This window comes from Mercenaria mercenaria, chromosome 16 (assembly GCF_021730395.1).
Source record: "Mercenaria mercenaria strain notata chromosome 16, MADL_Memer_1, whole genome shotgun sequence".
Classification (NCBI taxonomy): domain Eukaryota; kingdom Metazoa; phylum Mollusca; class Bivalvia; order Venerida; family Veneridae; genus Mercenaria; species Mercenaria mercenaria.
Window position 1 is genome coordinate 59,876,134 of NC_069376.1, and position 13,998 is coordinate 59,890,131.

Consider the following 13,998-nt stretch of genomic DNA (forward strand, 5'->3'; position numbering starts at 1 on the left):
ACTCTGAGTGACTATGTATTCACATTTATCAGTTTTAAGCGTAAGCGTTTTATGCTAGAATCGCGTTAGCGCACATTCATTTCATGTTATAACATCTTTAGAATCCCTCGGGATAAATTGGTAGCCTCGCTCTACCATGCTCGGGCACCAACCAATCCCTCGGGATTCTGCAGATGTTAAAACACGAAAAAAACATGCGTTATCCCTACAAATTATTACGTAATCGAGTCAGACGTCATTGAGGCGCGTTGGAAAAAGAAGAGCTCACTAAACGGGCAAATATTTGTAGAATATCTTATAGATGTAGATTATAATACTCGAAATAATATATATAAAACAGTGGTTTGCTCTTGAATAAAATCATTATAGTACTTGAGTGGATTGTACATAGTAGTCATCGAATCAATCTACTTTCACTTTCTAAAACAAGGGAACCCGGTCGTATGCTGTTCCCTCTGTCAAACGCTTCTTACATGTATATATCGCCTATTTCATATTGTTAGCAGGTTTACGAGTGCTTCCATGTCGCGTATACTGTTACCTGGTCTAGCTACCGACTAGATAACCTTTTGTTTTAGAAAAAATAATTCTGTTATATATTCTGACTTCATCAGTCTTGGCTCTGATTATGGGAACTACGCACACCAACCTTTTCGCAATTATGTATAGGGACCTTCAAATATTATCATATATGGCAACTGTGTGATGCAGCATTCAAACACGTCTTCTAACACACTGAGGAAAACAGTTTTGCCGACTCAAAATAAATCTTATCTTATCTTATTGTTGCGCTCGGTATTTCGAGCTGTTTTATTTCGTTTTCTTCTTTTAAAAAGAGACACCAACTTGTTGAACAGATCTTATTTTTATTTAGCTCGTCTGATTTTGGTATAATCACCACTTGAGCGCGGGATTCTCTTCTTTTATTTTTTGTTTTAAGTTAAACAATACGGAGAATGATTAATTATTTATTTTGAAATAGGAACGTCGATTATATTTATACACATTAATACTCTAAGAGATAACGATCTTTCAGTTTCTTTCATTTATTCTATATCTGTTGTAAAGTATGTCTGTTATTTTATGCTTACTTTAGGCATGAAGGGGGCAATTAGCCGGATATGCCTCCGTGGTCCACTCGAATGTAGTCCATATCAATATAAGGTGCAATTTTCCCGCCTAGTAAAGGCCATTTTCATGCCAGATATAAGCTTTATTGATGCTTGATTGTAAAAGTGAATGTCCGCAGATGATTTTAAGCTACGTTATATGCTTCAAAAGTTGATTTGAAGCTGCCTTGTAAAATGAAAGTGAAAGTAGGTATTTCCTGATGTCTACATACGCAATATTAGCGTTTTCATCACATGTCTCAGTCACGTGACCATGGTTTCACTGCATTATGGTCAACCCCATATTTTCTGGGTATATTTTGATTGCCTAAAGACAGACCTTTAAGACAAGGGTAGTCTCACAGGAAGTGAAAGGCTAGAAATCTTGATACAAATTTGTTATAAGTTGTTAATTTTATATAGAAAATAGTAGCGGAAGCATTTAATACCATCATACCTTTAGCCTTTATTACAGATTTCACCATTAGACAGCGAATCTTTTTCTACATTGGGAGAAATGGACTTTCTGGAAAAAAAGTTGGTACGAAATAATATTCGCAACTTCGCATGGAAGTTTTGTGAAACAGGCCTACGAACTTCTTAAAACTCTACGAACTTCGTACGAAAACGTTTTGTGAAACAGGCCCCAGGTGGGTAGTTATTTTATTTAATACAGGAACTTGGTAGGAATTAAAGAGTGAGGTTTGGCGCCAGTAAACTGGTTTGAACTCCCCAATAGTACTTATGGGTATCAAAACAAAACGTCCTCTAGTCATAACATCCCCTAGTCAAAACACCCCCATTTTGGTCAAAATGACCCACCGCCCCCCCCCCCCCCCCACCCCCACACCATTTGGTTAAGAATTTGTTTACCCCCCCCCCCCCCCCCCCACACACCCCGCGACACCTCCCCTATAAAACATTCCCTATTATGTTGTTATTAGCTCACCTGAGCCAAAGGCTCAAGGTGAGCTATTGTGATCGCTCAACGTCAGGCGTCTGTCCCTCCGTCCACACTTTCCTTTAAACAGCATCTCCTCCTGGTTGCCTTGGAAACGAAAGGAAAAACTTAAAAAATCCTCTTGTCCAAAACCGCAAGGCGCAGAGCCTCGATATTTGGCATGTAACATCATATCTAATGGTCCTCTATGAAGATTGTTCAAACTATGCCACTGGAGTGAAGAAGAAGAGGTCCCGCACCAGGGGTTCCAAACTTTACATCGACTTATATAGGAATTTTTTTTAAAGAAAAAATATTCTTGTCTAAACAATCAACTGATCAAGCAAAACGATCTCCTGGAATTGGAAACATGAGCAGAAAAATGGGGCATGCGTTTCAATACTAAACATGTTATGTTATGAGTATAAAATACTAAATCTCCGCATTTCTATTCTTTGTGTAAACATATATTGAAACAAGTACCAGAAAATCCGTACCTTGGGTTAACACTGTCAGAGGACCTGACTTGGTCAACTCATATTAACATAATAACTCAGAAAGCAAACTCCACTTTTCTATAGCTATTTTTATCTGAAACGTCTGTGTAAGTACAAGCGTGTCAACAAATGTCGAAAAAACAATCATTTTTAGTACAAAACTGATATTCCTAATACATGTATACACCTTTCCAAAAATTCATTTTCTATAGCTATTTCTATCTGAAACGTCTGTTTAAGTACAAACGTGTCACCAAAAGTCGAAAAAACAATCAATTTTAGTACAAAAATGACATTCCTAATATCCTTAGGTCACCGGGCACATTTTCATGCAATCTCGCCCGGCTTCTGTATGTATAGAAATGAACTCAATCGATCCAAAGTTATTCACAGAAGTAAAGAAAATGAAAGTAGACAGGCTAAACTTGAAAATCAAGGTCGAATTTGCATTGGTCGATACTCAAATGTTGATTCTACTGAAGCGTGAAAGGGCCCTCAGACGCTAATACGTTTTATTACGTTACAGGTGCGGAAATGATATATATATATATACACCTTTCCAAAAAATCATTTTCTATAGCTATTTTTATCTGAAAAAGTTTGTTTTAGTACAAACGTGTCACCAAATGTCGAAAAAACAATCAATGTTAGTACCTCAATCGACCCTCAGCTATTCCCGGAAGTAAAGAAAATGAAAGTAGACAGGTTTATTTTGTTTTTTTTTTTTTTTTTTTTGCTAATAGGCTATATACCAATAAAAGAAATTGTTCTTTGTTTCATATAAAATTCAGCTACTTCAGAACAATTTTGTTACAGTTTCTAGATTTTCACTCCGTCGTAGACATATTTTCCACAAGATATATCCATACATTTGCTTCAAGAAAACGAAAAGAAAAAGGGGTGTTGAATAGTATGCAGTGAAATGCAAGTCAACTGAAGTCAGGTACCCTCATATTGCCGCATTTCAGAAAGCGGTCCGCAGAATAAACACCCTACTTTCGTTTTCAAGTAAACAACTCGAAAGCATGAGAATATTAGCATGAAAAGTGTCCTATTTTATGTAAAATTCATTCCACGAGTGAAATTATGCCAATTTGGCCCCCGATTTACGCGCAAATGCGCGAAAAATGAAAAAAATAGGATCTATTTATTAGGGACTTCTTTCGACTACACCACGCAACACATTTTTGACCGAATTACTGCATTATGACCTAATAGGGAGTAACACTGGTTCAAATTTGGGCTTTAGTAGGATATTGACCTTTCAGTCAGGTTTTGAAGAGAAATTTCTGATATTAAAGCTGCTACTGAAAGTTTTAAGTATGCACAATAACGGGTGCAACACTTATCGTTATGAATTGCTACTGCATGTTTATCAAATGGATTATCTGGTTCACATCTGCAATAGTAACCTGCTCCAACTGTCAAAAGACGATTGCCAGGGTGATGAATCTCGACCACATAGACTGAATAAACAACGACCTTCTTCATTTCTCCTAAAACACGAATAAAAAAAAGATAGAGGAGAAACTACGTCGCTATCCTCATCATCAATTCACTTTTTGTAATCACAAACATCTAGATCTTTAGTTTTAAGGAAAAGGAGCCAGATTAATTTCTATGCATTGGCCGTGACTTGACTAGCATACTATTACAGATGTATAGGCTACGTAAAACGGACCAGACTAAAATTGACATCTGTTTATAAGTACAAAAAAATAAATAAATAAAAATAAAAAAAAAAAGATTAAGCAAAAACAAACTGTCCGAATTTTCCTTATCAGATTTGCATTGTAATGAAAATACGGACCTACAATTTTAGGAACCAGAAACATGTCTCAGAATTAGAAATTGCAAGAAATTAGGCCTATAAGCTTAAAATATGTAATTTTTAAAGAAAATAAACACTGAAAAATGGTTTCGATCATTTTAAATTATTTAACCTGAAATGGATCTTTTTTAAAAAGCTGAACGTTGTAAATTGCTAGTGTGCCGATGTTTACACAAGAACGGAAACAGCATATGGGTGGTTGTCTTTGAGCATGTTCCCTTATGTCATATTGATTATGATGTAATTGGTATTTTGAATGGTGTGGACAGGTAAATTTTATTTACCGTCGCTTTGTGAAACAATTAATAGATAGATAGATAGATAGATAGATAGATAGATAGATTTATTCGTGTAAATATATACATCACATTGACACAATTAATCACATACATTGAATTTAAACAGCACATAATATATTAACACAGCTTTGATATCACAGATATTATTGGTGACTAGTGCACAATCATGACATATATAAAAACACAGGATAACCTGTAAAAGCCTTGCGGCTTATTTCCAACAGGGTCCTTGAAAATATTGTCATAATGGATAAGAGTATTTAAATAATTTAAATAATAGTAATAGATACAGTTTATGCAGAGTAAGTGCACAATTATGTTGTCAGTACATAGACATACATATATTACACGAACAATATTATCACATTAAAAATCATATCACATAAAATCTACATTTGACTATACTTACAATTAAAAATAGATATAACTGGAATCTTCAGTCAACTTCATATTTAAAATCAAGTGCTTTTTAACTTCCCTTTTAAAAGCATATTTACTCTTAGTATTATGTATACATTGAGGTAACTAGTTCCAGTCTAAAATACTATTATAATAAAAAGTTGAAGTTGTAAAACCATTTACAGCTGGCACATAAAATTTGGTACTACTACCTCTACTATTATACTTGTGTTGTTCATTACACCTTTTAAAATTTTCTTCAAGATATGCCGGACATTTGTCATTAAATATTTTATACACATGATTAAGTCTAAGTTGCTTGCACCTGTTTTCAATATTTAAAAAACCTAGATAACTAAAATCTGAAACACACAGAGAAGTTCTACATTCATAATTCAATATATATCTCACAATCTTATTTTGAGCAATTTGTAGTTTACACTTCAATTGTTTTGTGAGTCCACAATACCATGACGAACTAGCATAATCAAAATGGCACTGTAAGAGTGCATTACATAGAGTTTTTCTTAATGATTCATTTAAATAACTCTTTTGCCTATATAAAAACTTTAATCTTGAATTGACTTTATTAACAATATTATTAACAATAGAAGTGGCAGATAGGTCTTTATCCAACATAGCTCCCAAGTATTTAACAGAGTCCTGTGCCTTAATTGTATGTCCATTACAATGAACTGAAAAATCTTGAATTTTATTGAGCTTACGTCTAGAGCCGAATAGAATACACTCTGTTTTTCCTAAATGTAATGATAGTTTATTATCTATCAGCCATTTACTACAACTAGCAAGTTCATTACCTAAAACAGAACTGATCACTTCTGGGTTCTTATGAGAGAATAGAATAGCGCTATCATCAGCATATAAAATTAACTTGAAATTTTTACTAATGCTAATACCCATATCATTCACATAACACAAAAATAACAATGGACCCAGTATACTACCCTGAGGCACACCACAAACTATATTATCAAAATTCGACATAGTATTATTCACATGACTAGCTTGGGTCCTTCCAGTTAAATATGAGCGAAACCACTCCACCGACTCAATACCCATCGCCTTCAATTTAAGACATAATATCTGGTGGTCGACTGTATCAAAAGCCTTTTGAAGATCTAACATAATCATCCCTGTATATAGTCCTTTTGATGTTTGATTTCTTATGTGATCAGTCAAATGTATCAATATAAGCTCTGTAAGAACAGTTAAAACCAATATATCTTACCCCAAGCAATCTGCTGGTACCCATTTACAGCTGGGTCGACTAAGGCAATCGTGATAAAGTGCCTTGCCCAAGGACACACCGCAATGGGAGTAGCCAGGATTCGAACCAGGGGTCTTTACCTCCGTAGGAAAGCGTCTTAGCCCTTTCGACCACTGCGTCCACAGGGCAGTCATTCTTTGTTCTGCATATTTTCTTTATAAGCTTATAAAGGAGAATATTTGATGATATCAGTGTCCCCAGTTGGTGTCTGTACTTGTACGTACGTCCGTATTTCCCCGGATGTACCAATATTATACCCTCATACAACGTCAGAACATGTTCCGGACACTGTTCCTCGACTTTCTAAACAATCAAACACAACCGCCAAATACCGGGTAATTTGAGTGTTATATAAATGTAAATTGTGCAAAATTAATCTTTTATATGAGATGCTGTGTTTCAAAACTACACAGGAAACATCGTAAGTTTAATTATTTCCATTTTGGTCCAATATTTTTTTCCGTAGTTACCTAATGACAATATTTATGAGTTTTCGCGATGCTCGGTAAGCCTCTGGCAGTCTACATGGACGTACGTCATAGAATAAATCTTAGGGAATCTGGTTATATCGCGTCATAAATGACAGTATGGGGATGTTTTGAACCAGGTGTTGATACCAGATGGGGACACCTGCACTTTACCAGTATGCACATTAAATAAACACCCCCCATTTATTCTTATGGGGGCTACTGCCCCCACACCCCTGTTTTTTCTTTTTTCTTCAATGAATAGATTATTGTTACAATTCATTTAAATGATTGTAACAAGCACATCCTACCTTTTACAATCCTAGCAAGAAGTGCGTACCAGTAAAGTGCATTCTAGCCTACCAGATGTAACCTAAATGCACAAAATAAGGTATGTCAGACCGGACATTTCCCCCTCCTATTTTAAGTTTCTAATATGAAATTAGGCGCTGCCTATCTGACGGGAAAACCTAGTGAGAGTTATACGGATTCTTTCTTTTTTTTCTGCATTAAATTGTTCTTTCTGATATTTTCTGTTTGGCTTTCAGTTTTGACAGTAAGCCTGATGGTTTTGCTATTGTTATAAAAATAAGAAGGGGAAATGTTTTAAAAAGTTTTGTTTAAATGAACATAGATCTAATCATTTTTTCAAATGTATCCAGACTAGACAGACAATGGAAAATAGTGTTCATGAGTTAAAGATAATAGTGATATTTGAGTGCACAGAATCTAGTCCCAAAATGCACCATTAATTGTACTGATGATAAAATAGAGAAAAGTGGAAACTTCACATGTCGCTCAACACGACAAAACGAAACTGTTGCATAAACCCGGACAGATAACGGTGGATTTTTGACTTGTCACTTTTTTATTTCTGCAAATTGTTATCATTTATTGGTATCAAAATAATGCTTTTGCTGAAAACTTTACATAATTCAAATTTATATCTAGTAAGCAAATTTTAACTCACACGAAGTGAGCGCCGGAAAAGAGTATGTAGAATGGGGGCTGTACGAACATTGATAAATTCGAACACTTTGTCATTTACAAAATTTTCTCATGATAGTATTATATATGGTGCAATAGTCATTCAAAAGTGACCCAATATCAGGAGGCCTTTATGTGTTGTCAGTGAGCATGCGTAAAACACACTCTTCCTCAGTAGTTTTGGATAAATATTTTATTATATACACATGCAAGTCATTTATTTATACATAATATTACCAATTTTGTTTCTGTTTACAACGATCATGCCTTTGCTATCAATTTGTTTCTCTAATACAAATTTCTGAATCCGGAAATGCACATATTCTTTTCAGTTCATTTGTTGCAAACAAATAGTTTCTAAAAGCGATAAAACAATCCAAAAAATAAAACACAACAATTTACACATTATGCCTGCGTAACATCACATTCAATATCATCTTGTACTGATATTCTTTTGTAGTATAGATACCGGAACTTACATAATCCTGCTATCCTAAACACGGACTATTTTAATTCTTTTAAATGCCATTATTGTCAAATGACACTCTTTTAGGACAAATTGTGTTCCACTAATACAGCTATGGTAAAACTCGTGTATGTGAGAATGACAAACAACCATTTACTTGTGAAATTCTTATTTCAAATTCATTGTAAAAAGTTCTTGACCAGAATTTTATATATAACACAAACACTCTGGGTCGAAATTCAATTTAATTTACCTAACTGCTAACAGTCTGGGACCTTTTTTTTTGAATATGATTAAGGTTAATTTCTTATCTTGATAGTGATCGTAGTGAGCCTCTCAAGTTTAGCCAACATTTTTTTTCCAAGTGTAATTTTACTAAAACCCTAGTCATTGAATTGACTTTTAGAAAGTAGTTGCAATGTATGTGAAAGATTGTGGAAGGGAGGGGAGATAAGCAATATCGATATATGCTTTTCCATGCCTTCGAATATTTTGTTCAAAATTTACAGACAGAACCTTGGTTAACTATACTTATTATTGATTTGTGTTCCAGTAATTGAAAAAAGTGTGATAAATATAAAGAAAAAAAAATTAAATTGGGCCTAAGCTAAAAAAAAAAAATAAAAATATTCAAGCACCTTACGAGATTCGAACTCGGACCTTGCGCATGGTAAATATGTGCGCAAACCACTGGACCACAGTGACTTGCGACATAAATGTGTGATAAAATTATGTATATAAATAAATTTTGTTAGGACAGCGTGTCTATATTCGTTTTACATTGACATTTTTGAAATTATTGGCTTTTCTACATTCAAACAAATAAATAAACAATGGTTTTGTTATTTAAACAGTGCAGTAATGTAGCTTACATCATAAATCATTATTGGAAACAAAAAGCAGGCCGCTTGAATCATCCATAAACTCGTTTCATGAAAAAACCCGAATAACACCGATTTCTATTGATACCGCGAATTTTCAACTGGATAGAATAATTTGTTTTAATAATGCGGCGCTCGATCGTTCATAAGAAATTTAATTTTATCAAATGTCGTCCTGAAAATTATTTATTGTGCAAGCACGGCAGCAGGTCCGGTAGAATTATGGGAGAACAACAACAACAAAACCGGTGAAGGTATAGAACATATTCCCAAGTTGAACGGTATGTAGGTTTACTTTGACATATATACACGTACACATTATCTATAGACGGAAAAACCTTCGGTTTTCCCGTATTACTAGGAAGTGGTAACCGGATGCCTAGCCTGCGATCTACCGGACGGCTAGCAAATCCTCAGGGGATTTTCTAGCTGTCCAGTAATAGATTTTTTAATTAATAATAGTAATGATACCTGTTATTTACTGAAGATATCTATACTTCTCTGCAAACAATTTTGTGTGATACTAAAGATTTACTTTTACTCGTCTCCAAATTCCAATAAATCACTGCATTTTTCAGCTGGTAAAATGAAAGTTTGCCGAAATCAAAAATGGCATCACTCATTAAAATCTGTTGCAAAACGAAGACTTTACTGGATCGGAATTTTTAACTTTCAACAACTTTTTCACTGGATTTTCAAAATTAAAACAGTTTTGAAATACAATTTTCGTATTTTAGGATTCAAATATTTTTAATGAATAACTGTCTTAAATGACATTTAATTTCAATAGCGACAGTGTGATGCTCAAAACTTTTAGAAAAAAAAAGAAAAAAAAATTAGTTAAGCGTTCATTATTAATCCATTTTATTTCAAAATAATTAGTCAAAATTAATTAATTAATTGCTTGTTTTAACAATTAAAGCTTAGGTCGTTAGAAAAACATCTTTTTTTTACAGAATAACATGGACCTTCGGCAATAAATGTTTTATCATTTCTAAAAATAGAATATCAACGCATCTGTTTTATCAGCTGAAAATTCAGTCATCTATTCGAAACAAAGAAAAATATACTTTGGTATGTATTCACAAAATATTTTGTTTACAGATAAATAATTGATATCTTTAAAAGTAAATAATAGTTAAAACTATATAAAATCTTTACTTATTCATTAAGAAATTCATTACCAGATGGCTAGAAAATCCCCTGAGGATTTGCTAGCCGTCTGGTGACCGGACGTCTAGAACGAATCGAAGGCAATTTTTTTGTTATCTTTGCTTATTTTTCCCTAGTTCTGGCTAACATAACTTAACTGACGCTGCTTTTATTTTATGATAGTCGCGTCCATTAACAGCATATATAAACATCTCTGAGCTGAAATTTTTTAGCTAATTTTTCCCAGTAAAAAGGTAGACAATCATCATTTGTATGACTAAAGCATAAAATACTGATGACATCCCAAGCTATGGGTTTATCTACTGTTGAAACTCCATATCTTGAACTTGCATTTTTAGCTTGACTATTCGAAGAATATGGGAGCTATCCTACTGGCGTCCATGTTAGCGTGAGCGTCACACAAATGTTAAAGTTTGCTTACCACCCCAAATATTTTCAAAGTCCATTGAGATATTGCTTTCATATTTTGCATACTTGTTTACCATCATGACCCCATTCTGTAAACAGGAGCAGACAACTCTATCGAGCATTTTGACTGAATTATGGCCCCTTTTCGACTTAGAATATGCTTCTAAGGGGGCTAAACCAGAAGTATATAATAGTGACTGAGCAGGGGTGTGAAAATCCCAATATTTTTCACTTGTCCACGGACAAGTGCGACTTAAAAATCTACTTGTCCGCAGTCAAAACTTACTTGCCCGGATTTTCAACATTTTAGCATGCAAAAAATTCTTTATTTTGGACAATAATCAACAAGTAGTTACAAAAGCAAACATAATAAAGTGTAATACTGTAGCTGTTTCAAAAAATAAGCTTTCGACACATTAGCTGGTGTTCTTCCGCGAGGCCGTTGAACATTTAACTGAAGGCAGTGGCTAGGGTTACGGTACTGTAATCCTAGCCTCCGATTCTAGGATTACGGAAGTTCCGTATTCCTAGACAACCCTATGAGAATAGGCTAGGATTACGGAAGTATTTTGAGAGGAATCAAATATATGTGTTAGGACATGTATAAATGATGTTGTAAACTTACTTGTTTCACATATAGCGGTTTTTCATGTCTACCATATTATTTCGTGTTATCGATCCGCCATTTTGGGTAAGTAAAATACAGATGGACAATTATTTATGCTCTGTTGATGAATGACAGACTCAGCCTTGTCGATTCAAGGTCAAGGTCACAACTCAAGGTCAAAGGTTTGAGCCTGCCATTTTGTGTCCGCTCCACTTCTCATAAACCCCTTGAAGGAATTTTATAAAACTTGGGTCAAATGATCACCTCATCAAGACAATGTGCAGAACCCATGAGTCAGCCATGCCGGCTCAAGGTCAAGGTTACAACTTAGGGTCAAAGGTTTTGAGCCTTCCATTTTGTGTCCGCTCTATATCTTCTAAACTCCTTGAAGGATTTTCATGAAACTTGGGTCGAATGATCACCTCATCAAGACGATTTGCAGAACCCATGGGTCAGCCTTGTCGGCTCAAGGTCAAGGTCACAACTCAAGGTCAAAGGTTTGAGCCTTCCATTTTGTATCCGCTCTATATCTCCTGAACCCCTTGAAGGAATTTTATCAGACTTTGGTCAAATGATCACCTCATCAAGACGATGTGCAGAACCCATGAGTCAGTCATGCCGGCTCAAGGTCAAGGTCACAACTTAGGGTCAAAGGTTTGAGCCTTCCATTTTGTGTCCGCTCTATATCTCCTAAACTCCTTGAAGGATTTTCATCAAACTTGGGTCAAACGATCACCTCATCAAGGCGATGTGCAGAACTTATGAGTCAGCCTTGTCGGCTCAAGGTCAAGGTCACAACTCAAGGTCAAAGGTTTGAGCCTTCCATTTCGTGTCCGCTCTGTATCTCCTAAACCCCTTGAAGGATTTTCATGAAACTTGGGTCAAATGATCACCTCATCAAGATGTTGTGCAGAATTCATGAGTCAGCCATGTCAGTTCAAGGTCAAGGTCACAGCTTAAATCAAAGGTTTACCCTTTCACTATCCATAGCAGTGGCGGGGGATTTAGCTGTCTTTCAGACTGCCTTGTCTTATATAATTTAATTCCACCAAAATAAAGAATGTCAGTACCCCTTCCATACTTGACCTTTAACCGCTCTGAGTAGTAGGGTCTTTTTATATCTTGGTGTATCTTCCTCTTAAAGAAGAGGCCTCTTATTGAAACATAAATTCATTTTACTGTCAAATTGCCGAATAGAGGAGCGCGCTGTCTTACAGACAGCACTTGTTATAATGTTTATATATTTTGTAGGTGAATCATGGAGAATTTAGATCAACATACTAGTGGAACAATGGAACAACTTTTGAAAAGAGCTTATACTGTTCATAAAGATGTGATAAAAGGTATGACACTAAATTATAGTCAGGGTTTTTTTCGGTCGTTTTTCCCAATGCCAAAAAGTATGTATTTTTCCCAAAATGACTGCAAAAGTTCCCAATCTACATTCTAAAAAAAAATCATCAAAATTGCACAAATATTGACCAAGTTATGGACAATTTTGTAATGAAAGAATGTTAAAGAGGTTAAAGTGTATGAGAAAGCGCTTATACACATCCTTACTATATCCTTTGGGACTAAATATTTCCCAATTTGGAACATTTACGCGTCAAAATTTCAAATTTTGGGGGTATAGGCTATGTTCTCAAATTAGGTAGAAAAAAACCTGATAGTCCTGTGATTAGATTGTTCAGAATGGATATGCTGTTTTCGTTTTTGAGCTCCTCTCGACGAAAGTCTGTAAGGGGGCGGGGGTGGAGATATTGCTCTATATAACCCAGGCGTCAGTTGTACGCAAACTTCGATTTTTCAAAATGTAGTGGTTTTTACTAGTGCACCAGTTACAATTAAAAATGTAAACAACGGACTCTGTCTATGAATCATTGCAATGAATGAATGACAGTCGATCTTAGTCATAATACTGATTGACAGTGAATGCTACTAACTTCATGTGTTGCAGAAAGGTATATAGTTTGTAACTGTAATTTCCCATCGATTGAAATCGTCTCGAAACTGGTAAAAGGATTGCTTAAATGGACAAAGCTCAATGTCTTTGCCGTTCGCCAGCTGCTAAAAGGGGCAAATATTAAACATTCAGTGTAAGTTATATTTCACTGGTACTACCAGTTATTAAGTTCATACTCTAAGACACATGTCAGAGAAATTTGGGCAGTTTTGACCAATTAAAATGATGGCAAAATTTCGATCATATTGTTTTTAGCTCACCTGTCACGGAGTGACTACGTGAGCTTTTGTGATCGCGCAGCGCCCGTCGTCCGTGTGTGCGTCCGTGCGTAAACTTTTCCCTGTGACATCTCTAGAGGTCACAGTTTTCATGGGATCTTTATGAAAATGGGTCAGAATGTTCATCTTGGTAAATTCTAGGTCAAGTTCGAAACTGGGTCACGTGCGGCCAAAACGTAGGTCAGTAGGTCTAAAAATAGAAAAACCTTGTGACCTTTCTAGAGGCCATAATTTTCAATGGATCTTCATGAAAGTTGGTCAGAATGTTCACCTTGATGATATCTAGGTTAAGTTCGAATCTGGGTCACTTGTGACCAATAACAAGGTCAGCATAATTTTCAATGGATCTTCATGAAAGTTGGTCAGAATGTTCATCTTGATGATATCTAAGTTAATTTCGAAACT

At 35.2% G+C, this 13,998-nt stretch overlaps 1 protein-coding gene across 2 annotated transcripts in view; it reads left to right on the top strand.

Moving 5' to 3' along the window:
* The first annotated feature begins 6,657 nt into the window (after positions 1-6,657).
* Positions 6,658-13,998, top strand: part of LOC123541222 (uncharacterized) — a 30,838-nt gene continuing 23,497 nt past the window's right edge. Inside the window, exons 1-2 of one of the 2 annotated variants that reach the window (XM_053527203.1) lie at positions 6,658-6,720; positions 12,604-12,695. In XM_053527203.1, coding sequence (XP_053383178.1) covers positions 12,611-12,695 — 85 coding nt within the window. In that variant the 5' untranslated portion in view covers positions 6,658-6,720; positions 12,604-12,610. Of the gene's footprint in view, positions 6,785-12,603; positions 12,696-13,998 lie in introns of both variants that reach the window. The other variant, XM_045326639.2, reaches the window with a different exon arrangement.